Genomic DNA, 25,173 nt, shown 5'->3' on the forward strand with positions numbered 1-25,173 from the left:
CGCCGTAAACGTGAGCGAGGGTCCCCCGCCCCGCGTCCCACGGGCTCCTCCCGGCCCGGCCCAGGGGGGGAAGGCAAGCTGCTCAAGTCGGGGGCAGTTTAACGTTTTAGTGCCATCTGATTGCGACTCTCAGCGCGTCATCAAAGTGCAGAGGGGCCGCGATGTTTTGTGAGATGGAGAATAAACGCCCGCCGGCCTCCCCGCGCTGACTTACGGCCGCCCTGACAGCCCAGCGCCGGCCCTTACGGCGACAGTCACGCCAGCCCCCCTGTCCCGGCCACTGCCCGCTGCCCGGGGCCCAGCTGGGGGGGGCAGCACCCACAGACCCCCTTGTTTGGGGACTCCTCCTCTCCCAAGCAGCCGGGCCCCAACCTGGGCAAGTCCCCTCTGCCCCACGGGGTCCCCGAGTCTGCCGGGGAGGGAGCGGGCGGTGGCTTCCTGGCTGTCCTGGTGACGTCCCTTTCCCAGCAGTTTCCCCAGGGGAGGCTGCGAGCTTCCTGGGGGGAGCCTTGTGTGCAGGGGGTTCGGGACCCCCTGCCGTGCTCGTTGGCACTGGGGGGGGCGGTCAGCTGTCCCCGAGGGGGCTCTGGCAGGGCCCTGCGACCCCGTGAGCATTCCATGAGGAGCGTGTCTGCCGTAGCCTGGCTCGCACGTCCCCGTGTCAGTCACCACGGTGTGACGCTCTCATGTCACCGCATAATGCACACGGGGCGTGGGCATCCAGATGGCTCTCACCCGCAGTGCGTGTGCACACGCGTGTGTAGTCATATGTGCGTGTGTATGCACACGCATGTGCGGGTGCAGGAAGGAAGCCCGTGTTAGAGCCTGTCCCAGCAGCCCCCGGGGGGACCTTCTTGTGCTAGTTTTCTGTTTTTTCTTTTCGTTGGGGACTTTGGGGGCCATACCTGACCGTGCAAGGGTCGGGGGCTCCCCTGGCAGTCTCAGGAGTGGCCCCTAGTGGTGCGTGAGGGGGCCGCGTGCTGTTCTGGGGTCTGAGTTGGGGTCGGCCGCGTGTGGCCAGCACTGTGACCCCTGTGCTGGTTCTTGGCCCTGAGGCTATATTTTTCTTTTTGTTTTTGGTTTGGAGTCACATGTGGAGGTGCTCAGGACTGACTCCCGGCTCCGTGCTCGGGGCTGACTCTGACTCTGTGCCCGGGGCTCACTCCTGGCTCTGTGCTCAGGGCTGACTCCTGGCAGTCTTGGGACACGTGTGGTCGCGGGGGTGGGACCAGGGTTGTCCGTGCCCTGGACAGGGCCCTCCCCGCAGTGCTCTCTCCCCACTGGTGCCGATGCGTTTTTCTCAGCAGATTTGAAGCCTGACAGCCCCCTCCCCCAGGCCCTTCCCGGTTACTGGGGGCGTCTTTACTTCCAGGAGAGGAGGCGAGGTGGGGGAGGAGGGCGGGGCGGGGTCTGATGGTGCGGCCCCTCCCCTCTCTGGCCCTCCTGCTTGGGGACAGGTCTCAGGAGTGTCGTTGGAGACCCTGAGTTCTACAGGTGCTTCTGTCCTGGGGCCAGAGGTGTGAGTGACCCTCAGCCTTTGCCCTTTGGGGCGGTGGGTCACCCTGGGCACCTGTCAGAGGCTTGGGGGGGAGAACCCCAGCGTCTCTCGCGGGGTTCTCAGGCCTTGGCCTAGGCGGACTCAGGCCATATTTACTGGCCAGGACACTGCGTGGAGTCAGCGCTTGGGTGGCCTGTGCTGCCGTCCCGGGCCCGTCCCTGAGCCTCAGACAGGTTGACGCAGTCCTGGGTGGCAGAGAGGCCGGCTGGGCCGTGGGCTGACCCCCACCTGCTGGGGATGCCCAGAGGCACGTCCGGCTGGACCACAATCACCCTCCTGCGTCCCTGTGCGGGGGCCAAAGCTTCGCCTCTGGCTCTGTGGGGAGGGGCAGCCTGCAGGAGGTCTCGGGGCATGTGGGGCGTGGGGCATGCTTGGGGACGCCTGCGGCCCGTGGAACCCTCGGACTTCCTGGCCGCGCTCCATCACGGCAGATTACAGATTCAGAATCAATTCGCATTCTCTGCTGAACTCTAATTAACACGGAGCCGCGATCAGTCACAAACGGGAGCTTGATGGGAAGTGACCTCAGGTATTCTAAATGTAAATAAAATTAGATTGAGATCCCTTTTAATTACCCGAGCTGCTGAGAGCAATTACAATAGCAATTGATAAACTTAATTTCTTGTTAAAGGCGGGGGGGGGGGGGGGACCACCTTCTCTCTCTCTCTCTCTCTCTCTCTCTCTCTCTCTCTCTCTCTCTCGGTGCTCTGCATTCTTAACTCTTCTGTGACCACCAGCCCTGGGAAGGAAGATTCTAGAATGCTGCCTCTGCCTTCCAGAACCGGGGGGGGGGGGGGTGTCTTTTATTTGGACTCTCAGATTCCCGGAGCTTTGTGGCCGAATGTCGTTCCTGCCTCCCCAAAGGTGGGTGTCTGGGTACCCGAGCTCTACCGCGGTGGGCAGGGGCGCTGGCCTTGTACAAGGCCGACCCGGGTTCCATCCCCAGCCCCCGTGGGGTCCCCCAGCACCGCCAGGTGTGGCCCCAGGAAACCCCAGGCAGAGGCGGGCGTCCCCCCCACCAGCGTCGGCTGCTCGCCGCGGCTGAGTAATGGCAGTTGACGGCTGGCGGCCGCTGCCGCAGTGACAGCCACAACGCCGCGTCGCCGAGCGTGAGGCTCTCTGTCACCCCATCCGTCACCGTCCGCGTCTCCTTCGCCGTCCCTCCTCCGCGGGCGCCTCACGTGGGGACCCCCTCTGCCGACTCCTCATTAACGGAACCGGGAGGAGACGCAGCATTTCCTGGGGTCCCCCCCAAGCCGCCGGCCCCTCTCCACCCCGGCTCGCAGAGGAAAATGTCTTTTTTATGGAGATGGCGGCAAAGGGTAATTATTTCTGGAAACAGGAAAACAGCTCCAGCGCCGAGGACACGCTGTCCTTTTTGGGGGGGATGTTGGGAGAAGGCGGGAGGAGAAGATACCGGTGACAAAGGGGGACGCTTCCGGGTTCTTTCTTCCCCCAAAACGGACCACCGGGGGGATGGATGAGCCGGCGTTGATCGGATCAAGATTTTTTTGTTTTGGTTTTGGGTCACTCCCGGCCACGCTCAGGGCTGACTCCTGGCTCCGCACCCAGGAAAAACGCCTGCTGGTGCTCAGGGAACTTATGGGGATCGAACCCGGGTCGGCCGTGTGCGAGGCCAGCGCCCTCCCCGCCGGACTGTTGCTCGATCCCCGAGGTTTGTATTTGTCTAAACCCGGCTCGGCCCCGGGTCACCCCAGGGCCCCTGAATCCAGCCCGGCCACCCGGTCCCCACGCCCTGCCTTGCTCTCACCCGTCGGAGCCGTCCAGGGCTTGGCGGCCGCCGCCGGCTCTCTGCTCTCTCCGTGTTGCTCCTTCCTGTTTCCGCCACCCCCTGGCACGGCTGCCCTCTGACCGGGGCCTGCCCGGGCACCCCGGCTCGGCGTGCAGCCCCCCAAGAGCCTTTCCCGGGGCGGGAGGCGCCCCCGGCCGATCCGAGAATCCCGGGCCGGGCCTCCCCGCCGGGTGTCGGGGGTTTCCGGCGCGTCGGGCCCGAGACAGCTTGACGGGCCGAGAAGTGGCAGGTCCATCTCTCCCGCTTTGTCGGAGCCATTTATCTTGGCGCGCGCTAAATTGCGTTGCCAATTCATCGGGGCCGCGCTGGCGTCTGTGAAGGGCTGATTTGCATCCTGCTCTGAGAGCAAGCGAGGGGGAAAGTTAATCAGCCCCGGCCTGAGCTGCTCGGGCCGCACACGCGGGCCTGGTCGCGGCGCCCGTCACTGTCTCTTCCTGCTTTCCCCTGGATCTGGCCTGCTCGCTGGCTGGGGGTGGGGGGCACCCTTGGCGGCTGGCACGGTGCCCGGGGCTGTCCTGGGTGCCACACCCGGCTTTATTTCACGTGAACCCAGATGACTTGGCTGATCCACCCCCTGCCGGCTGGCGGGTACCCCAGGGTGCTGTGGGCGGGCCTTCACCCCGAGGGCCACCCTGGCCGGGCCTGGGCACCCACGGAGGTGCCGGCTCTTGCCCCTGACACCCAGCTTGCCAGTGTCCATGGCCAAGCTGCTGCCCTGTCCTCGCCCGTCTCTGCTTGAGGGGGGCCCCGGCCCCTCCCACCACACGCACGGGAGACGCCCTCGGGGCCATGTGTGGTCTCGCCCCTTGAGACCCCCACTGAGCTCGCCTGTGAGCAGGGGAGAGGGGTGAGGGGCTCCTGAGGGCAGTGCGCAGCACACACTGGCCTGTCCTGACCACTTGCAGTCCCCCCACCTGGCTGTGCCACGGCTCATAGGGGGTGTCCCGGGAGCCCCGCGAGGACCCCCCCGAGCTCGGCTGGCCACGGAGCTGCCACGGAACAGTGGACTCTGCAGGGGGTGCCATGGGGCACAGGGTCACGGGACACATGGATGGGAAGGGCCGCTCTGACCACACACGTGGAAGGGCCCAGAATGTTCCAGCGCCTTCCTGGGCGCAGACATGCCCCCGGAGCACTGGGAAGTGCTCACTTGGGCTCCCGCAGCTGTGTGAGAGATTTCCCTGCGGGTGGCCACAGGAAGGGCAAGGGCAAGTCCAAAGCCTCATCCTCCGGTCCATTGTCCCTCTTGGGCTCTGGCCTGGGTCCCTGACCCCGCATGGGCACCCCTGAGGTGGCTGGGCTCCAGCCCCGGCTCTCCACGTGGCCAGTTGCTTCTGTGGGGCTGGGACCCCACCAGGGCCCAGCTGGCCCGGCCCAGTCAGCCAGTGTGTGCTCCCAGCCCTGAGCCCCAGCAGCCAGCACTGGGGCCCACCCGGGACCCCTTGCGCCTCCTCCTTTCCTGCCCCTGGACCCTGCACAAGACCAGCTGTTGGGGTGAGGGGCTGGGCAGGTGGGGGCAGCGGGAGGGACATGGATGTTGGGCTCAGGCCCACGGGTGGCCAGTGTGTGCTCTCTGCAGGGCCCTGTGACCCCACCACTGACCAGTGTCCGGACCCAGCCAGCTGGTATCAGGCTGGCCATGGGGATGACCACGGGAGGAGTTGGCTCCCGTGGGCGACGGGGCTCCCGGCCTGTCAGCTGCTTCCCCCAGAGTTCGGCTCCAGGGGTCAGACAGCCCCTATGGGTTCCTCGCCTGCGTTTTAGAGTGACCGGGATGTTGCTTGATTTTCTCGGAGAGTCCCAGGGAGGCCAGCTGCCCGGACACGGCCGGAGTTTCCCCCTCGGAGGGACCCAAATTAATGGCAGCCGCCGTGACTTTGCTCTGTCCTGAGGTGACTGTTTATTACAGTCGGCATTTAAATCCCCCGATTAATAGGAGCAATTAAACAGTAGCTTCATTTTCAGCAAATTAACAACCCTAATAGGTAATTGCGACATAAATGAAGATAAATTTGTTTTAATACAACGAGATAAAAAAAGAGAATACAGACAAGCAGTGAATCACAGATGAAAGAATTCTTCATCCCGTCCCGGCAAACTCGGAGGCGCCGCTAGAGGAAGTCTGGGTGGATTTGGGTGGATTCGGCCGCTCCCCGGGCCAGGCCTCTGTGTCCCCGCCGGGGCTGGGGGCCGCTGATTCCCATCGACGGGAACCGAAACGCAGACGCGTGTGGCCGGCCGAGCTCCGTGTGCGGTGGCTGCTCTTAAGGTTTCTGTCACACCAGCGGTCACTCGGGCGCCTGTCACCAGCCGCCCGGACGCACCACTTGGCTTCTTGAAACCTGGGCAGGAGCCACCCAGGTCTTGGTTCGGAGTAAGTGGGTGCCCCAGGCAGCTCGGAGGGGTTAAAGGTCACGCACCGGCCGGACACTGGTGCTGGCCCTGACCCTGGCGCCCTGCGGTGAGACAGTCTAATGCCCCGTGAGCCTGCAGGGAATGACTGGGCCCTCGTGGCTTCAGCTGCAGGTCAGAACTCGCGCCCTGGGGCCGGCCTGCCTCGAACCCCCTTTTCTGGGTCAGGTGGGGTGTCTGGACCCTCCAGGGGCTCAGTTGGCTGCCTCCTGCCTGGCTGTGGGTCCCCACTGTCCCTTCTGCCCTGGACCCCTGGATGCTTCCTGTAGCCCTGCCCCACCCCCCTCCTCTTCCAGCTCTCCTCACCTCTCTGCCCCCCACCCCTCCCCTCTGCCCTCTGGCCCCCTTCCCCCCTCACCGTTCCCACCTCCCTCCCCTCCCCTCCCCACCCCTCTCACCTCTGCCTTGCCCCCAACTGCCTTTCCTCGGGGCCCAGGTTCACCTGCCTTGGCCCCTAGTTGACTCTGAGCTGGGCTCCCCACTAAGGGACAACAGCGGGTCTCGCCCTCCCCGGAGTTCAGGGCAGGCACAGCCGAGCACGCCAGGTGGCCACAGGCTGACAGGGTCGGGCAGGGGGTCGTCAGACAGCGCAGAACCACAGGGGCCCCCCGCCCGCCCCTCCCCTCCCATTCCCGAGGCTGTGGCTGTGGTAGCAGAGGGAGGGAGGGAGGGGGGAGGGGAGAGAGAGAGAGGGAGAGAGGGAGGGAGGGAGGAAGAGGGGGCAGGTCTCGGAACCCGAATCTCCCCGTGAGCATCGGCTGGCGAGGTTTCCTCCCGGCACGTCTGACTTCCGGCTCCTTCTCACTCGTTCCTCACCGAGTCCCAATTCAGAGCTTGGTATGTGGGTAATTAGTTTCTCCTTAATTAATCCGATAGCTTAATGATCACTCAGCCGTAATTTCCAGAGGCGCTGTGGCATGGGGGGACCTGGCACTCGTTACCGGAGATGAACAGTCCCGGGGCTCCCCGTGACTCCAGGGGTCCCGCCGCCCTCGGGCTCCGGGGACTGAGGCTGCCTGTGAGGCGCCGGCAGGACCCAGCGCGGGTTCGACGTGCCACGACGCCCGCCCCACTCACGCTCTCGGCATCTGGGGCCCCGTGGGTGGGTGTCCCCGTCGCCCCACCTGACGCTGCGTCGTCAGCCTGGGCGCCGACTGTGGCCGTGGGACCCGTGGCTTTTCCTGGCGCTCACGCGGTTTCTCCGTGTGCGTCGAGCACGGCCCTTTGTGGTCACTGGAGCAGGTCCTCCCACGGCCCAGCCGTGGCTCGGGTCCCGCCCTCTGTTCCCCGGAAAATTCCAGAACATCCCCTGCTGTCCAGAGCCCTCGTCTCTGAGGCTGTGGGGGCGTCTGGTCCTCCTCCGGAGGGGGCAGGGAGGCGTGGCGTGGCACCGGGCGCGTGGCCAGGCTTTTGTGGGCCCTCACCGGCCCCCTCCTGACACCCTGGAGGGAGGAAGTGAGGCCGCATGGCTGGAGGCTTTGCTGGGGTCCACCCACGCTGCTTTCCTCTGGGCACTGCCGGCTCACGACCTCATAGAGTGTGCAGTTCATTGCTTCTGTGTTTGGGGGTGTTCCCAAACAGTGCTCAGCCCCCCTCCGTCCCAGTGCTTCTCGCAGCTGGGCAAGTGGTTCAATGCGAGTGTCCAGGCCTGGGATGCCGCCGGGGCCCTGCAGTGTTGGGGACCCCCAGGCCAGCCTTCCGCAGCACCCGTAGATGCTCGGGAGATTCTGGCATCCCAGGACCAGGCCAGGCGGGCAAGGCGAAGCCCTGTCCGGTCCCTCAGCTTCCCGCTGCTGATGACTTGAAAGAGACGGGCAGGTCGGCCGCCCCCCTTGCATGTGGCTCGCCCGGGTTCAGCCCCGCACCCTCACGTGGTGCCCGTGCACTGCCGGGGGTGGCCCCACAGCCAAGGAAATAGCCAAAGGCTGCTAGTGCCAGTGTGGGGGTGCTCGGGGCAGCCCGGACGGGACCCCAGGTTGCCCCTGGGTGGGGCGCACTCAGCCGCCTGCGCCCATAGTTCACTGCTGAGTTTTGTGGGTGGCTCCGATGTCCCGGCTGTGAGGCGAGGATGCCCCCCCCCCGAGAGTGCGAGTTGGGCGCAGGGGCCCTCAGGTGGGCAAGTGAGGGGCCAGTGTCCACCGCTGCCTGCAGATGGCCTAGAGGCTCCCACCCCCCTGCTCTGCATGTTCTTCAGACCTCAAACGTCTCAGGAAGCGGCTGAGACCGGATCGCCCTGATTTGAGGCGGCCACACCAGTCTTGGGTGCCTCAGTTTCCCCGTCAGCAGGGGTCTGGGTCCACTCGTCTCGGGGTCCCTGTCAGGACGTTTCTGCTGTTCTCATGGGCACCCTCAGAGGTTTGGAGATGGTGGGGTGCCGCGAGACTCTTCTGTGATGTGAACGCGATTGGCTGGTGCAGGTGGGGGGGTCCCGGCCCTTTGGGATGAGCAGGGGCTGAGGCGGGAGGGACTCGACGTACCCCCCGTCCTTCCACCGTCCCCTCTTGCCCCTCCTTGACCCCAGGCAGTTCCTCGCAGACAGCGGGTCTGCCGGACAGATGCCCTGCGAGCGCGCACGCCCCGAGATCAGAACCTCGGCCTGGCCTCTGGCTCCTCGCCTACCGGCCGGGAGTCTTCTGATCGCCGCTGGCTGCCTTCCCCTCGAGGCCCCGCGTGCCTTGCCAGAGCACTAGGGGCTGGGAGTGTCGGGTACGGGTGGAGAGAAATGTCCAGGCACTCCGTGGTTCATTCTGTGACACGGCACCTTGGAGGCTGGGGACCGGGGCCGGCTGCAGGGGCTGGGCCTGGTCTTTCTCCCCAGGTGGCTGCAGGCACTTGGTCCCCCAGACAGCGCAGCCCACCGTGGCCTTGTTCCCAGAGGCTGCCGGGCACTTCGTGCTGGCCGCTGACTGAGGCTGTCCCCCGGCCCTGCGTCCACCCCGACATGGCTGGGGCCTGCCCACGGCCCTCACGGCCGCCACAGCAGGGGGGAACTGGGGCCGTGGCCCTGTGGCGACCCCGGGCACACGGCCAGCATCTCCCGGGGCGCGCGTCACGTGGCCTCCTGTCTGTCTGTCCCCACAGTGGCCCAGAAGATCGTCGCCACCAGGAAGAAGCAGCAGCTGTCCATCGGGCCCTGCAAGTCTCTGCCCAACTCCCCCAGCCACTCGGCCGTGTGCTCTGCTCAGGTGTCGGCCGTGCACGTCAGCCAGGTGCGGGGCTGGGGGGCCTGGGGGTGCCGTCGGCCGCTGGGACCCAGAGCGCCGGCCTGGCCGCGGGCAGCTCAGGCTGGCGGGTTTGCCCGTTTGGACTCCTGATGTCTGGGCGTTGGCCCGGGAGCCGTGTGCTTGGCACGGGATGGCTCACCTAGCACTGGTGTGCAGGGCACCCTCGGGGACCATCCCCTTTGCTTCCCGGACCCTGTCCCGGCCTCCTCTGGCCACCTGAGAGGTCCCCAGGTCGGGGCACAGCCCAAGTGGCCCATCCCATGTGAGCCCAGTGCCCCCTCGAGGCCCCAGGGCGGGGGGTGGGGTCCTGCTCGTTTGTTCTGGGACACATCGGCCTGTCCCAGGCACCCCTGGAGGTGCCACCCCGTGTCGTCAGGGCCCCCCGCGGGCAGGTGCCTCTGCCCACTTCCTGTTTCTAAGGAGGGTTTGGGCTCCTGCTGGCGCTTTGCTGGGGGGGGGTGCTGTGGGTGGGTGGGCGCTGCAGTGGGGGAGGACAGCGGCCAGGGGCACCTTCCCCACGCTCGCTGTGGCCCTCGGGCCGGGCACGAGTCTGTCCCTCCCCTGCCAACCCCGTGGAAGCAGGTGCTGCATTTGCGCTCGCTCCTCAGTTAGGCTGAGTTTCCAGAATGTTCCAGAATGAGGAGGTGAGACTGAGTAGAAGAGAATGTTCAGGAATGAGGTGAGACTGAGTGGAAGAGAGTGTTCTAGAACGAGGAGGTGAGACAGTGGAAGAGAATATTCCAGAATGAGGAGGTGAGACAGTGGAAGAGAGTGTTCCAAATGAAGTGAGACTGAGTGGAAGAGAATGTTCCAGAATGAGGTGGTGAGACAGTGGAAGAGAATATTCCAGAATGAGGAGGTGAGACAGTGGAAGAGAATATTCCAGAATGAGGAGGTGAGACAGTGGAGGAGAACGTTCCGGAAAGAGGAGGCGAGCCTGAGTGGAAGAGAGTGTTCTGGAAGGAGGAGGCGAGACAGTGGAAGAGAACGTTCCGGAAAGAGGAGGCGAGCCTGAGCGGAAGGGAATGTTCTAGAAGGAGGCGCTCCCCGGGCGGCCGTGCCGCGGCTCCGCGGGTCAGAACCTTCCAGAACAAGGCCGGGCCGCCTCGCCAACGCCCCCTCCCCCGCAGACGAGCAACGGCGGCGGCAGCCTGAGCGACTACTCGTCCTCGGTGCCGTCCACGCCCAGCACCAGCCAGAAGGAGCTGCGCATCGACGTCCCGCCCGCCGCCAGCACGCCCACGCCCGTGCGCAAGCAGTCCAAGCGCCGCTCCAACCTCTTCACGGTCAGCGCGGGCGGGGCCGGGGCGGGGCCACGGCGGGTGGGGGCGGGGCCAGGGCTGCTAGGGGCGGGGCCGGGCGAGCGGGACAGGGGAGGAGCCAATGGGGGCGGGGCCGGGCTGGCGGGGGCGGGGCCACGGCTGGTGGGGGCGGGACCAGGGCTGCTAGGGGCGGGGCCGGGCGAGTGGGACAGGGGAGGGGCCAATGGGGGCGGGGCTGGGGCCGGCGGGGGCGGGGCCAGGGCTGCTAGGGGCGGGGCCGGGCGAGCGGGACAGGGGAGGAGCCAATGGGGGCGGGGCCGGCGGGGGCGGGGCCAGGCAAGTGGGTCTGGGGCGGGGTCAGGGCCGGCGGGGGCGGGGCCAGGCAAGTGGGCCTGGGGCGGGGTCAGGGCCGGCGGGGCCAGGGCTGCTAGGGGCGGGGCCGGGCGAGCGGGACAGGGGAGGAGCCAATGGGGGCAGGGCCGGGCCGGTGGGGGCGGGGCCAGGCAAGTGGGCCTGGGGCGGGGTCAGGGCCGGCGGGGCCGGGGCTGGTGGGGGCGGGGCCAGGGCTGCTAGGGGCGGGGCCGGGCGAGCGGGACAGGGGAGGGGCCAATGGGGGCGGGGCCGGCGGGGGCGGGGCCACGGCTGGTGGGGGCGGGACCAGGGCTGCTAGGGGCGGGGCCGGGCGAGTGGGACAGGGGAGGAGCCAATGGGGGCGGGGCTGGGGCCGGCGGGGGCGGGGCCAGGGCTGCTAGGGGCGGGACCAGGGCTGCTAGGGGCGGGGCCGGGCGAGTGGGACAGGGGAGGAGCCAATGGGGGCGGGGCCGGGCCGGCGGGGGCGGGGCCACGGCTGGTGGGGGCGGGGCCGGACGAGTGGGACAGGGGAGGAGCCAATGGGGGCAGGGCAGGGCCGGCGGGGGCGGGGCCACGGCTGGTGGGGGCGGGACTAGGGCTGCTAGGGGCGGGGCCGGGCGAGTGGGACAGGGGAGGAGCCAATGGGGGCGGGGCCGGCGGGGGCGGGGGTCAGGGCCGGCGGGGCCGGGGCTGGTGGGGGCGGGGCCAGGCGAGTGGGACAGGGGTGGAGCCAATGGGGGCAGGGCCGGGGCCGGTGGGGGCGGGGTCTGGCGGGTGGGGCGGGGCCAGGACCCGGGGGACTGGGCGGGGCCACTGCACACTTGGCTGGGGGTGTCCCGGGGCCGGCCTGGGAGCCATCACCAAAGTTCAGGCGGCCACTGCAGACTCAGGCCCTGAGCTAGAGGGGCCCTGGGAGGTCATGCTAAGTGTCCACCTGATGTGGGGTGCGTCACTGCTTCCCCCATGCAGCCGGGAGGGCGCAGACCCGTGGAGAAACTCTGACTGGCCACACTGGGGCTGTGGGTGGGTTGGGTGCCGTTGGGTGTTTCAGGGTACCCTATGCCCTCCCGCCCCTGCCTGACCCACCCTGAGCAGCGGCCCCCTCAGCCAGGTTAGTGCTGCCCTTGGTCACGGCGCCTGGGCCGACCCCAAGGGAAGGGCTTCCTGGGGCCGCTGTGAGCTGGCTTGCAGACAGTCTGGGCGACTCAGACCCTCCCTCCTGCTGCTCCCTCCCTGCAGGCTTGAGCCCCCCTTCACCCCATCTGCCCCTCCTGCCTGCCCCCGCCTACACGGCCAGCTGCCTGTGTGGCCTTGGGCAGGTTCCTTACTCTTTCTGAGCCATGTTGGGCTTCTGGGGTGCTACCCTTGAGGGTTCCCATCACTACCTTGGGTGCCATGAAGTGATTTGAGCGTCTTTGGTCCCCCGCCAGGATGGGAAGGAAACCCGGCATTTCTGCCCACCGTGGGGTGCCCGATGTGCTGGCCCTTGTCTGCAGGGCAGGGGCGGGGGGAGAGGGGCTTCCTGCGAGACCCTCTGGACCCCCAACACAATGCTCCTCAGAGCCAAGTCAGGCGTCACCTGGGGCCCAAGTGGTCCCGCTCTGCGAGGGCCTTTCTCTCAAACAGCCGCTGACTTAGCCTGGCACAGAGGACACAGCTGGACCCTCGGAGGTCCATCTGCTGTCCTGGAGTCCAGCACAGCTGCCGCCAGCAAGGGCCCACGTTTGCGGTCCAGGGAGCAGCTGAGTGCAGCGGACACTGGAGACAAGGGCGGGCCCAAGGCCTCACCCATGGGCACCTGCGTTATACCAGGCAGGATCTGTGGTTGTGGCAGGTTTGGCCTCCAGTACTTGATGCTGGAGAAGGGGAGGCGGGGCTGTGGAGGACGCCTCGCAGGGTGGTGGCATTTCCGGTGGAGAGCGCAGAAATAGCCCTTGGGCTCCACTAGATGTCAGCGTCCGCCCGGGAATGCAGCCGCTCCTGGAGGCGTGAGCAGTTAAGGAACAGGATCCCACCGCAGACTTCTCCAGTGGGCCCGATCGGGCCGTCCGTCTGTCCATGGTGGCTGTCGGTGGTCACGGCAAGCGTGTGCCACCTGCCAAGCCCCAGGTGGGCGGCAGCCGCGCAGCCGGGACACGGCCCAGGCCCAGGGACGCCGGGCCTTCTGGTCGGACTGGGGGTACTTAAGCCGAGGCACACACGAGTCTTCTAAACGCCACGCACATAAAATTGGCGGCGCCGACCCCGCGCCTGCCTCTCCGGCTGCCCCTTGGTGCTCACACAGACACACGCTTCCAGCCCCAATACGAGCACATGCGCTTGCTCCCGTGTGCAGACCTGCCCCCTCTGTGGGCGGCAGATTGGGGTTAGGTTTGCAGGAGGAGTCGCCCTTCACCCAGAGAAGCCGGACCGCATTTTATTTGCGTTTCTTTCTTGGAGGAAATGAAACCCCGCGCGGAGCTGAGCCGGGGGTGGGCTTCGGACCGGGAGGCGGAGAACAGTCATTGACTTTCACGGCTCTCATTTACATGCGGCTAAAACCGTTTTTATTAGCGAGTATCTTCAGACCCATGGGGATAAATGCCCTCGCGTGTGCTCGGAGGAGATCCATCACCCCCACCCCAACCCTGCGGGTCTCCCAGGCCCCCCCACCCCCCTCCCCACATTCTGGGCCCCATTGGGGGGCACTTGAACTTGGCATGCACCAGCTTCAGCGTTTTACCCGATGGTCCTGGGGTATCGCTGACACGCGCCTGTAAACACACACCCCACAGGTGCGCCCGTAGCCGGGGCAGTGGGAGACCCCGTGGTGAGGAGGGGCCGGGCTGTCACTGAAAGAGCAGCAGGGACTTGGGGTGACCACCAGCAGTCAGGGCAGGGACAGGCCCCCCACCACAGCACCCCAAGGGACGCTGTGCACCCATCCCCCTCTCAGCCCCCCGCACCCCTCATCCCCTCCAGCCTCCTGTGGTAGGTGTGGCCACCCGACTCGGCCTCTGTACAACGCAGGGACCAGAGCTGCTTCATGTCTGAGGGCCCAGAACCCTGGCAGCGGGGCCAGGGGCCCACAGACACTGACGTGTTCTGTGACATTTGTGTATGATTGTGGGTGTGTGGGTGGGTGGGTGGGTCTGTGTGTGTATCTGTGTGTTTGTGTGTGTTTATCTATGTGTCTGTATGCTTGTGTGTGTGAGACTGTGTGTCTGTATACGTGTGTATGTATGTCTATGTGTCTGTGTATGTTTGCATCTGCGCGTTTATGTGTCTATCCCTGTGTGTGTCTGTGTTTGTGTATGTGTCCATGTGTCTGTGTGTATGTCAGTGTCTCTGTGTGTCTCTATGTATGTGTGTTCATGTGTGTGGGTGTCTATCTCTGTGTATGTTCATATGTGTGTGTGTTCATGTGTGTGTGTTCATGTGTGTGTGGGTGTCTATGTATCTCTGTGTCTGTGTGTTCATATGTGTGTGTTCGTGTGTGTGGGTGTGTGTTCATGTGTGTGGGTATGGGTGTTTGTGTGTGTGCGTGGGTGTGTGTATGTGTTTGTGTGTGTGTTTGTGTGTGTGTGTGTGTGCTCTGTCGGGTTTCTGTGCCATTATCTGGGACACAGGCCGAGGCAGGGCTGTCTCCTGCCCGTGCTGGCGTCGCTGCCCCGCTCTGCCTGTGTCCTGGGAGTGCCCCGTTCGGTTGCGTTGCGTCTGGGAACTGAGCTGGGGCAGGCGGGCAGGCTGACCGGGCACACCAGGGGCCGCCTTGAAGATGAGGTTCTTTCTTGTTGATTTGTAAATGTTTTGTTCTCGAGTCTGGGTGTTGAGAGAATAACGGAGATGGATTTCCAGATTAGGAAACGGGGAAATTCCAGGAGGGCACTACCAGCATTCTGCCTAGGAGCCTCCTGGGCATGGGGCCCGTTGGGCCTTGCCCCTGGGCACACGCGCGCAGGAGTCCGGGAGCGGGCGGATGGACAGGACCCCCAGTAGAGCAGCGTGTGTGCGGGAGGTCCAGGTGCCAGCTCCGGGCTTAACGTCCCCGCCCTGGGCCCAGCCCCTCCCTCGGGGCTCCGGGATCACAGTTTTATGTCCATCCGCGCTGGGCCGTGGCATCCCCAGGCCCCGTCCACACTGGCAGGTAGGTGGCCACCGGCCCCGATCCCGGCTCATCAGTGAGGCATTTCCCCAACCAGCTATGGGGCCTCCCCGGCCCCCCAACGTCTCCCCCTGGAGGGCCCCCAGGGGCTCGGCGCCACCCGGCCACACCCCTGGACACAGGGAGCCCCTGCCCGCGCGCCTCGCAGCCCCGGACACCACCCCCGTCCCTGCTTCATAGATCATCCCAGATTTGAAAAGCACGTGAAAATGTTTCTCCATTTTCAATATTGCGTGAGTAATGTCCCCATTGAGAAGTAATGGGGTGAAGTTGTCGCTTGTCAGCGCAGTTATTAAGGAGGACGAGTCTCAGGTCTTTCTCTCATAATAAAATAAATCTGTCAGGCGATCCCTGTGCTCACTGCTCAGGCCACACGGCTGCGGCCAGCCCTGCCGCGTCGGCCTCCCCGACAGGGGCACCCGGCCAGCGACGCGTTGCTCTGTGTGGCACCACGGGCATCGTGGCCCCCTGCTCCTGCCCCCCCCCCCATTTATTTTTGTGGTGGCCGGAGCCCGGGTCCGGGCTGTGGTCCGGCCGTGCAGAAGCCACGCGGAGCCACGTGAGTGACGTCCTGGCAGGAGCGGGGGCCCCGGCCAGTGGCGTCGCGGACGTCTGAAGTGCTTCCCAAGGTAATGAGATGCCCGCACAGAGGCGGCGGCGGGTTCCACAGATGCCGCTTCGCTGCAGCCCGAGAACGTTCGCCTCATTTTCCTCCGCGCTCCACTGGCCGCCAGGAATTGAATTTCGAACTCTTTTAAAAAAGAATTAAAAGGTCGTTTTTTTTTGCAGCGGCCAAGTTTAGAAAATTCTTTGTGAACTGAGGGGGTGGTGGAGTACTTCCTGGTGTGCACCGCGGACAGGTGTGCGCGCGAGCATTTATGGGGCGGGGACAGCCGGTCGGACGCTGTGCGTGCGTGGACAGGTGTGGCGTGTGGACGAATGTGTGTGTGCGTGGATCGTGTCGATGAAGGCGCATGTGCGTGGGTTGTGTGTGTTTGTGTGTGTGTGTGTGTGTGGCGGGGGGTGCCTCGCGCATGTGAATAGATGTGTGCGTGTGTGCGTGTGTGTGTGTGCGTGCACGCGTGTGGACGCACCGCGCAGCCTGGGCTGCCGCCGGTGCCCGCAGCAGGGCCCGTCCCGTGGGGTCCCCCTCGGCGGGTCGCGAGCCCAGAGCCCTCCCCCGCGGCTGACTTTGTTTTTGCCTTGCAGTCTCGGAAAGGGAGTGACCCCGACAAAGAGAAGAAAGGCCTGGAGGGCCGGGCGGACAGCATCGGGAGCGGCCGAGCCATCCCAATTAAGCAGGTACGTGGCCGCCCGTCCGGGCTCCTCGCCCGAGCCGCGTCGCGCCGGGCTCGCGGCACGCCGGCCCGCTCGCGCCGAGGCGGGTTTGATGTGCGCCGTTGATGAATGCCGAAGTCACTCACTTGACATCAATTAGAAGAGGTTCCTGTGTGTATTAAAATAGGATCATTAGAAGAAGGAGCGGGCGATGTGACAACATCCCTAATGAAGTGCGCGGCCCCGCCCGCCGCCGCCGCGGCTGTTTGCTGCTCCGGCCGCCTTCAAAGGCCGCCTTTGTAGCCGGGCTTTGATTGGGCCGCTGGCCGCTGGCCGGCAGGGAGAAGTCAGATGGCCGCGCGAGAGCCCCTTGTGATCACAGGCCGGCCCGCCGTGGCCCTAATTTGCTCGCGCAGACGGACATCTGAACGCCGTGGCAGGCCGGTTTGTAACCACGAGGCAATTAGTCGTGATGATCAGAGCGGTGTGTCAGCTGTGCGCTCTTGTTTGTAATTTGCTAATGAAGGAATTGTAACTTTGATTAGGTTCAGTTTCATTTAGGCCTTATTATATAAAGGAACATTTACAGCTGTAATGTGGGGCCTTAATTAAACTTCCTCATTACCCAACAGGACTCGTCGGAGCATTTGTTTTGGCCCAGGCTGCGAGCCGGGAATAGGTTTGCGTCAGGCCCGAGAGCCGGGTTAGTCAGAGCCAGGAGCGCGGCGAGCTAGCTGCTGGGCCGGGCGGCCGGGGGCTCCTGGGGACGCGCCTCCCTGCGGCCGGGCCGGGTTCCGGGTCCCACACGGCCGTCGTGGGCGCGTGCCCGATGGATGTGACTGTGTGCCTGTGTGACCTGTGTTGGCCGCAGCCCAACTTCGGGCGTCCCTGGAACTATTTCAGGCGGTCCCAGCGTCCCAGCTCCAGACGAGGCCCAGCTGGGGACCCCGTTTCCCTTCTGGTTCCTGCAGTGGAACCTGATCCACTCATGACACACCGCCGGGCACCGGCCACCGGCCACAAGCCTGGGACCGTGGACCTCCCGCCTCTTGGCTGCCCGCAGCAGGCCTGTTCCCACTGGGGCCGCGGCCGGCACAGGTGACGGATGAGCTGTCCTTGCGTGCTGGGGACGCGAGGGTCCCTTCCTCTGCTCTTCCTCGCTAATAAACCAAAGCTGAGCGGCCTGGAGAGTTTCCGGGACCCTTGGGTCACCCATGGCCGCTGTGGGGAGGCCAAGCTGCCCCGCGGTCTGTCCCCTGCCCAGTGGCGGCACTAGGGGTGGGGGTTCACTGGTTAGCGCGACTCCATCCGGGGCTGAGTCAGCGTGAGAAGGAACGTGGGTCCGACACAGTTGACAGAGCATCAGAACCGTTGTGCTGGGCTCAGAGGGCTCCTTGGCCCCATGGCAGAGGGACAAACGGATGCCCCAGAGTGACAAGGGGTCCTGACGAGGCCAACATCAGCCCTGCGGGGGTCTGGGGCGTCACGCCGAGTCTCGGCCTATCGTCAGGCTGCCTGTGGCAGCCGGGCAGTGACCACACAGGGCTCAGGCCTGGGGGTTTCCCGCATGGTCCCCGCTGGCGAGAGCCCTCCAGAGGGCGCAGGACGGCAGCTTCCGCCTGACATCCAGCAGGGGAGCCCGACCTCGTGCGTGTACACACGTACACCAGCAGGGCCATTTCACATATGTCTACACACGTGTGTGGGGACACACGTGTGCTCACCCAAGGGTTGGTGCATGACCCAACCTTCAGGGTCTGTGTTTTGGAGGCTCACACGGGAGCGGGAGCACCCTGGAACCCTGGGAGCCTGGCGGGGTCAGCCAAGGCTGGCAGTGAGGGGCGGCAGGGCAGGGGGTCCTGGCCTGGGTGGGCACTCTGCCCCCCCACCCCCACTCTTGCTCTCCGATCATGCAGGCGCTGGCGTGTTGCAGTGAAGGCCTGTACCCCGGCCCAGGCGTGTTGCCTGGGAGTGAGCACGGCCCCCGAAGCTCCGGCTCCAAGCCCCCCTCCTCCCTTTCTTCTTCGTGGGGTCCCGGCTCTTGGGCTCCTTTTTAACTAATACGGAAGGTCTATTTGGAATCTAAAAAAAAGCCCAAAAGCCGAGCGAGGAAAATAAAGCGGCCGAGGCCATCGCCCGGCGAGGGGGCCTGTCACGTATTAATTTTTCATTGCTGTGGAGAGTTGTACATACATAATCACTTGATTGCGGTGGGAGTTGGGGAGCTCCTAGGGCGTCATTTGCATAAATCTTGTTAAGTCAATGGCAGTTAATGAAGTACAAATGAGCGCGGAGAAGGTGACATGTAAATCGTGGGTGGCAGATGGGAGGTCTGTTTGGGGGCCGGCAGCTGCGCGCTCGCCTTTCTCCCTCTCCTCCGCGCATTTTTAATCTCCGTCTCCAGCCCCGCTCAGCAGCCTGGCGTCGCCCCTCCCGGCAGGCGCCCGGCCGAGCCCCCCGAGCCCCCGGCCCGACCCCCAGCCACACCGGCCCCGCGCGTGCCCGCCGCCTCCAGCACGTTCCGCGTCTGCGCGTCTGTGCCTGCGTCTTGCACGGCCGGGGAGACCTGCACCCGTTCCCCTCCGGGGTGGGCACCCAGGGGACCCCCAGGCCAGGCTGTGCAGGTCCTGGCGCGGCCAGTGGAGGGCAGCCCGGGCGAGGTTGGGCCGGGAGAGGAAGCCGGCAGCTCTGCCGAGCCCGGGAGGAGGATCCTGGCCAGGGCCCATGGCAGTGCCTGGGCAGAACCGACCCTGGCTCTGGGGACACGGCCCCGACGTGGGGGTCCCACGTTCCGTCCCCAGCACCTCGGGCCGCCGGTGCCCCTGGCCCTGTTCCCTCCCAGGCTTCTCGCCTCCGGGTGGGCCAAGCCCGCAGCTTAAGGCCGCTCTCGGGCTCTGCTCTCGGCTTGTACCTGCAGGTGCTCCGGGAACCCCGTCAGCCGTGTGCTAAGGGCTCAGGCCCTGTCCACTGCGTGCGTGTGGACACAGCAGGGGTGGGGGAGTGGGGCTGGCACTGTCCTCTGGTCTAGCCTGCCCCTCCCCACTGCCCCGGCCCGCCGATCCCCTGGCTGAGCGTTGCTTGCTTCAGAACGGCTCTGGGCATGGGGGGAAGTGGCGAAGTCCCTGTGACCCCCACCCCGGTGCCTCTGGCTGTCCCCTTCGCTTCTGCTGAGAACATGACCCCCTGATCCGGGCCGCTGTGGACCCTCCTTAACTTCCTTGCTCACCCCTCCCCCGCACTGCACTGGGCAGGGGACAGGTGCGGGGGTGGGTGACCCTCCGGAGTGCTCTTTCTCCCCGAGCCCCTTAGCTCACCAGGCAAGGCCTCGCTCCGCCCTGGGGCCCCGGGGACTCCCAGCGCACCCTACCCCGTGGGCGCCCACACTTGCCGAGTGGTGCTGGGACTCCCCAGGGGACCCCTTCAGATCGGGTGCAAAACCACCTGGGGTCCCGGGACAGCCGCAGGCAATCGTGTCCCGGGGGTGTGTGTTTCTTCAGAGCCTGTCCTGGACTCAACTCCCCCCCTTTGGCCTGCCTCCCTCCAACCGGAACCCGGGCCAGAGAGAGGGTACAGGGGGGCAGCGTTTGCGTCACACGTAGTTGACGTCAATCCGTCCCTGGCACCCCACATGGTCCCCCAAGCCCACCAGGAGTCGTCCCTGAGCACAGAGCACGGCAATCAGACCTGAGCACCCACGGGTGCGGCCCCCAAACAGAAACAGAACCAGGCATTGTGTCCCAGGTTCCATCTGTGGAGGTGGTTCATGGTGAGATACCTCCCCCCCTCGCCCCGAGACCCTCAGTTTCCCTGCGCATAGCAGCAGGACCCTAGACACGACCTAGCACAGCTGTTCCTCACTCTCTTCAAACAGGAGCCTAAAAGCTGGGTGGGGGCCACAGAGATGGTCCAATGGTTAGAGCGCTTTCCTAACATGCGGCTGTGGCCACAGTCCGGGTTCGAATCCTGACACCGTCATCTCCAGAGCCGTGTCGGATATGGCCCACCACAAACAAACAGAAAAGTCCACAATGATTTGTTTGGGGCCAGAGAGATAGCATCGAGGTTAAGGTGCTTGCCTTGTGTAGATCCAGCCTCGGTTCAGGCCCGAGCACAGAACAAGGAGGAAGCCCTCAGCGTAGTCAAGTGTGGCTCCCCAAAAAAAGTCGAGAGAGAAAGGAAACCCAGGTGAGCACCTCCCCTCCGGGGCCTCACCCGGGCGTGCTGAGACCAGCAAAACCCCCACGCATGTCCTGTGCTCAGCAACCCCCCCCCCCCCCGCCCACTCGTCTCCTACCATCCAGCGGGCTGAGCCCACAGCGCACACGCGCCTTTCCGGCCTCGCAGGAAGGGGATTTCTTATTGACCTCCTGACCTAGCGGCGACAGACCCAGTTCCCGAACTGACCGCCGTAGAGTTTCGTGGGTCATCCCAGAGAGTGGACATTGCTCTGCTCGCCCAGGGAGGCCTGCGGTCATTCCCGTCCCATCCAGCTCCCGGTCCGGCAGGGACGTTGGAAGAAGAGACACCACGAAGGATCTTCAGGGGCCAGGGTACATGTACGCACGCAGGCGTCCAGTGCCCAGGACTATGTGTGCCCTGCCCCCTGCCATGGCCACCAGCCCCCCGAGACCCCAGGGAGCGTATGTTATGGGCCTTCCCCGCTCGCTCGCCTGCTTCTGCCCTTCTCCGGGTCCCCCGTCATTTAAGAAGCCACCAGTCTGGGCCGGGGGAGCAGCACAAACCCTCGTTTGGTTTCTGGCATCACGTCGCCCCCTTGAGCACTGTGTGTGCACATACATGTATGTGTGCGTTCGCATATGTACGTGTCTTCAGGTATGTGTGTGCACTTGCGTGGGTATGCACGTATGTCGGTCTGTATGCCTGTTGTTGCGTGTGTGTGCATGTGTGCCTGTATGTTGTGTGTATCTGTGTGTATGTGCCTGCGTGTTGTGTGTGCATGCGTGTGTGCCTGTTTGTTGTATGTATCCGTGTGTGTGCGTGTGTGTTGTGTGTATCAGTTTGTGTGTGTGTGCGCACGTGTGTGTGTCCTACAGAGGGACCTGAGTTCACCAGGCACCGGGTCTCTGTGTGGTTGGCTTTTCTGCTCCGGTGCCGCCCACTCGTGCCCACGGGAGCTGCCCCCTTAGTGGCCTTCCTTACCGCGGTGTCTACAGAGAGCACACGATGCCCGGGCTGGGCTCAGACGTGCAGCCAAGACAGAAGGACATCCGGAGCTGCGATCCTAATCCAGAGTCTCTACAGGGTGTTTCTTCTAGGTTTCTAGAAATTTCTATAAGGGAAAAATGGGAGGGGTTTTTAGAGCCATACTGAAGGTGCTGAGGGCCGACTCCCGACTCTGTGCTCAGGCCTTACTCTGGCTCTGTGCGGAGAGCTGACTCCCGACTCTGTGCTCAGGCCTTACTCTGGCTCTGTGCTGAGGGCTGACTCCCGACTCTGTGCTCAGGCCTTACTCTGGCTCTGTGCTGAGGGCTGACTCCCGACTCTGTGCTCAGGCATTACTCTGCCTCTGTACTCAGGGATGACTCCTGCTCTGTGCTCACTCCCGGCTCTGTGCTCAGGGCTCACTCCCGCTGGTGCTAGAGGTGTGCCGGGCATCCAACCAGACTTGACCTCTGCAAAAAGCACCTTAACCCAGGTCCTGTCTCTCTGTTCTAGAATTCCTGGCCCTGATCTAGTCTACCCGTCGTGACTGTCTTTTCTAACCCGACTAAAGCCAGTAAATGGAGACTTCCCTGGGCTTCTGGCCGGACCTGGGTTTGGGACTGTTCCCAAAAGCTTCACCCCAGGCCTGCACTCGGTCTGTAGTCTGTGGTCCCTGGTTGGGACGAGGCCGCCAGCAGCTGGGTCTCGGGACATCGGGGTCTGCCCCGCCACCCTCCAGCCTGGAACCCCCGCTGTGCTTCCACCGGGTCCCTGTCAAAGGCCCTCCCAGAAGACACACCGTGTCTCCCCCCCCCCCCGCGCCTCCTCCTGAGTCTTAGAATCTTGGGGTGTAGAGCATGGTAGCAGCAGGTGGGGTGCTCATCAGTGGAATGTTCCCCCAAACATTTTCAGTTTGTAGAACTGAGTTGGAAACATTCTACCGTACCTAGTTCTATTTCGTGCATTGACTGTGCGGGTGATGTACATCAGATTCTGAATAACTGTCCTAGTTCCCCACGGCCTGGCTGGGCAGCCACAGGGGTGTCTCTCCAGCGCAGAGATGAAAAACTGAAACCAGTAACCAGAGAAGCAGGAGCCAAAACCATTTCAGGAAACCCCTCTACTATTTTTTGATCTTCATACCCAAGAAGGAAAATGACTGGCTTCAAATGCATTTTTTTTTTTGTTTTTGCATTTTGGGTCATACCCAGTGATGCACAGGGGTTACTCCTGGCTCTGCACTCAGAAATTACTCCTGGCAGTGCGCGGGGGGTGGGGGGGGACCATATGGGATGCCGGGAATCGAACCCGGGTTGGCCATGTGCAAGGCAAATGCCCTCCTTGCTGGACTATCGCTCCAGCCCCTTCACCTGCAGTTTTATCTGTAGAATTGTTTTACGTGCACCCTACCGTCTTGGTGACACTGAACTATTTTAATGCCTGTCCCATTCTCACTCCATCCTTCACGCTCTTCACCTGCAGCCTTCGTGGTTGTAATTAGTGCTGAAAAGAAGAACCTTTTTAGCATCAGGAAGCGTCTAGGCTGGAGGGAATGTGGGGATTAGGGCTCTTGCCTGTGTGTTCTATCCCCAGTACCACACAAGGTCCCCCGAGCACCACCAGGAGCCATCCTGAGCACTAGTGGATGTGATGGGCAGGACCCCCAGACATCGTTCTCAGCAGGGCCCCCCACTGCTGCTTGCTTGGGGTTCCACGGAAACGCCTTCCTCCTTTCCTGAAGATAGACGTGAGTGTGTTGGGATCCCGAGACGGCGGGTGTTCCTTGAAAATGTTTTAATAGTAGAACGTATGTTCAAATCAGTGTGTTTTCTAAAGAAAATTTCTTGGTTTTTTGGGGTCACACCCGGTGATGCTCAGAGATTCCTCCTGGCTCTGCACTCAGGAATCACTCCTTGCAGGGCTCAGGGAACCGTTCGGGGCCACGTGCAAGGCAAACGCCCTCCCCGCTGTACCACCACTCTAGCCCCAAACAGCGAAAATGTCTTTCAGAGAAGCACACGTGGCCTTTATGCGTGTCCTAAGTGGGGGAGCGGTGGGGGGAGAGGAAGCAAAGGTTTGTTTTCGCGCTGGGTGAATTAGAAGTCTAAATACCCCAGAACGCCTCTTTTAATCAAGGGATTTCCGAGAGCGGTTGTTACATATCAACTAGTACTTTCTGGTACTTGCAGGCCTTTTAACGTAGAAATATGTGTCAGCTTGGAAATATTTCTCAGCCCGAAAGGACAGCTAACAATGCCCCCAAGTTATATTTTCTTGTTTTCTTTGATCTTCCATTGATTTTTCCGGGAGAAAGCCAATTAAGTGCTTGTTTAGTGCCTCCTGTGTCAGAGGACAAGCAGGTCAATTCAGAAGCTTGCTGTGCCTTTAATGGGGTGGTGGGAGGAGCCTGGAGTGGGAGGAACCCGCGGTGGGCGGGGCCGGGGGGGGGGCTAAGGGAACGCAGAGCCCATTGGTGGGAGGGTCTGGAAGTGGCAGGCGGTGGGAGGAGCCTGAGTGGGAGGGGCCAGGTGGTGGGAGGAGCTAAGGGAGCAAGGGGCCCATTGGTAGGAGGGCCTGGAAGTGTTGGACAGTGGGAGGAGCTAAGGGAGCGAGGGGCCCAGTGGTAGGAGAGTCTGAAAGTGTCCTGGCAGTGGGAGGGGCCAGGTGGTGGGAGGGGCTAAGGGACCAAGGAGCCCATTGGTGGGAGGGTCTGGAAGCTGCAGGCGGTGGGAGGAGCCTGAGTGGGAGGGGCCAGGTGGTGGGAGGGGCTAAGGGACCAAGGAGCCCATTGGTGGGAGGGTCTGAAAGCTGCAGGCGGTGGGAGGAGCCTGAGTGGGAGAGGGCAGGTGGTGGGAGGAGCTAAGGGAGCAAGGGGCCCATTGGTAGGAGGGCCTGGAAGTGTTGGACAGTGGGAGGAGCTAAGGGAGCAAGGGGCCCATTGGTAGGAGGGCCTAGAAGTGTTGGACAGTGGGAGGAGCTAAGGGAGCGAGGGGCCCAGTGGTAGGAGAGTCTGAAAGTGTCCTGGCAGTGGGAGGGGCCAGGTGGTGGGAGGAGCTAAGGGACCAAGGAGCCCATTGGTGGGAGGGTCTGGAAGCTGCAGGCAGTGGGAGGAGCCTGGGTTGGAGGGGCCAGGTGGTGGGAGGAGCTAAGGGAGCAAGGCGCCCATTGGTAGGAGGGGCTGGAAGTGTCCTGGCAGTGGGAGGGGCCTGAGTGGGAGGGGCCAGTCGGTGGGTGGGGCTAAGGGGACAAGGAGCCCATTGGTAGGAGGGCCTGGAAGTGTTGGACAGTGGGAGGAGCTAAGGGAGCGAGGGGCCCAGTGGTAGGAGAGTCTGAAAGTGTCCTGGCAGTGGGAGGGGCCAGGTGGTGGGAGGAGCTAAGGGACCAAGGAGCCCATTGGTGGGAGGGTCTGGAAGCTGCAGGCAGTGGGAGGAGCCTGGGTTGGAGGGGCCAGGTGGTGGGAGGAGCTAAGGGAGCAAGGCGCCCATTGGTAGGAGGGGCTGGAAGTGTCCTGGCAGTGGGAGGGGCCTGAGTGGGAGGGGCCAGTCGGTGGGTGGGGCTAAGGGGACAAGGAGCCCATTGGTAGGAGGGCCTGGAAGTGTTGGACAGTGGGAGGAGCTAAGGGAGCGAGGGGCCCAGTGGTAGGAGAGTCTGAAAGTGTCCTGGCAGTGGGAGGGGCCAGGTGGTGGGAGGAGCTAAGGGACCAAGGAGCCCATTGGTGGGAGGGTCTGAAAGCTGCAGGCGGTGGGAGGAGCCTGAGTGGGAGGGGCCAGGTGGTGGGAGGAGCTAAGGGAGCAAGGAGCCCATTGGTAGGAGGGGCTGGAAGTGTCCTGGCGGTGGGAGGGGCCTGAGTGGGAGGGGCCAGGTGGTGGGTGGGGCCAAGGGGACAAGGAGTCCATTGATAGGCTGGTCCCGTGGGTGGGTGGGGCCTCGATCATCAGGACGTGGCCGCAGTGGGAGGAGCCTAAGTG

The 25,173-nt window shown here is 64.0% G+C and overlaps 1 protein-coding gene across 6 annotated transcripts in view; it reads left to right on the top strand.

The window, feature by feature from the left end:
* Nucleotides 1-25,173, top strand: part of AGAP1 (ArfGAP with GTPase domain, ankyrin repeat and PH domain 1) — a 502,434-nt gene that overhangs the window by 303,706 nt on the left and 173,555 nt on the right. For all 6 annotated transcript variants that reach the window (XM_056122103.1, XM_056122124.1, XM_056122116.1 and 3 more), the window contains 3 exons: nt 8,865-8,992; nt 10,138-10,293; nt 15,974-16,066. In XM_056122103.1, the coding sequence (XP_055978078.1) occupies nt 8,865-8,992; nt 10,138-10,293; nt 15,974-16,066 (377 nt within the window). The remainder of the gene's footprint in view (nt 1-8,864; nt 8,993-10,137; nt 10,294-15,973; nt 16,067-25,173) is intronic.

The sequence above is a fragment of the Sorex fumeus genome, unplaced genomic scaffold (assembly GCF_029834395.1).
Source record: "Sorex fumeus unplaced genomic scaffold, SorFum_2.1 ptg000005l, whole genome shotgun sequence".
NCBI lineage: Eukaryota > Metazoa > Chordata > Mammalia > Eulipotyphla > Soricidae > Sorex > Sorex fumeus.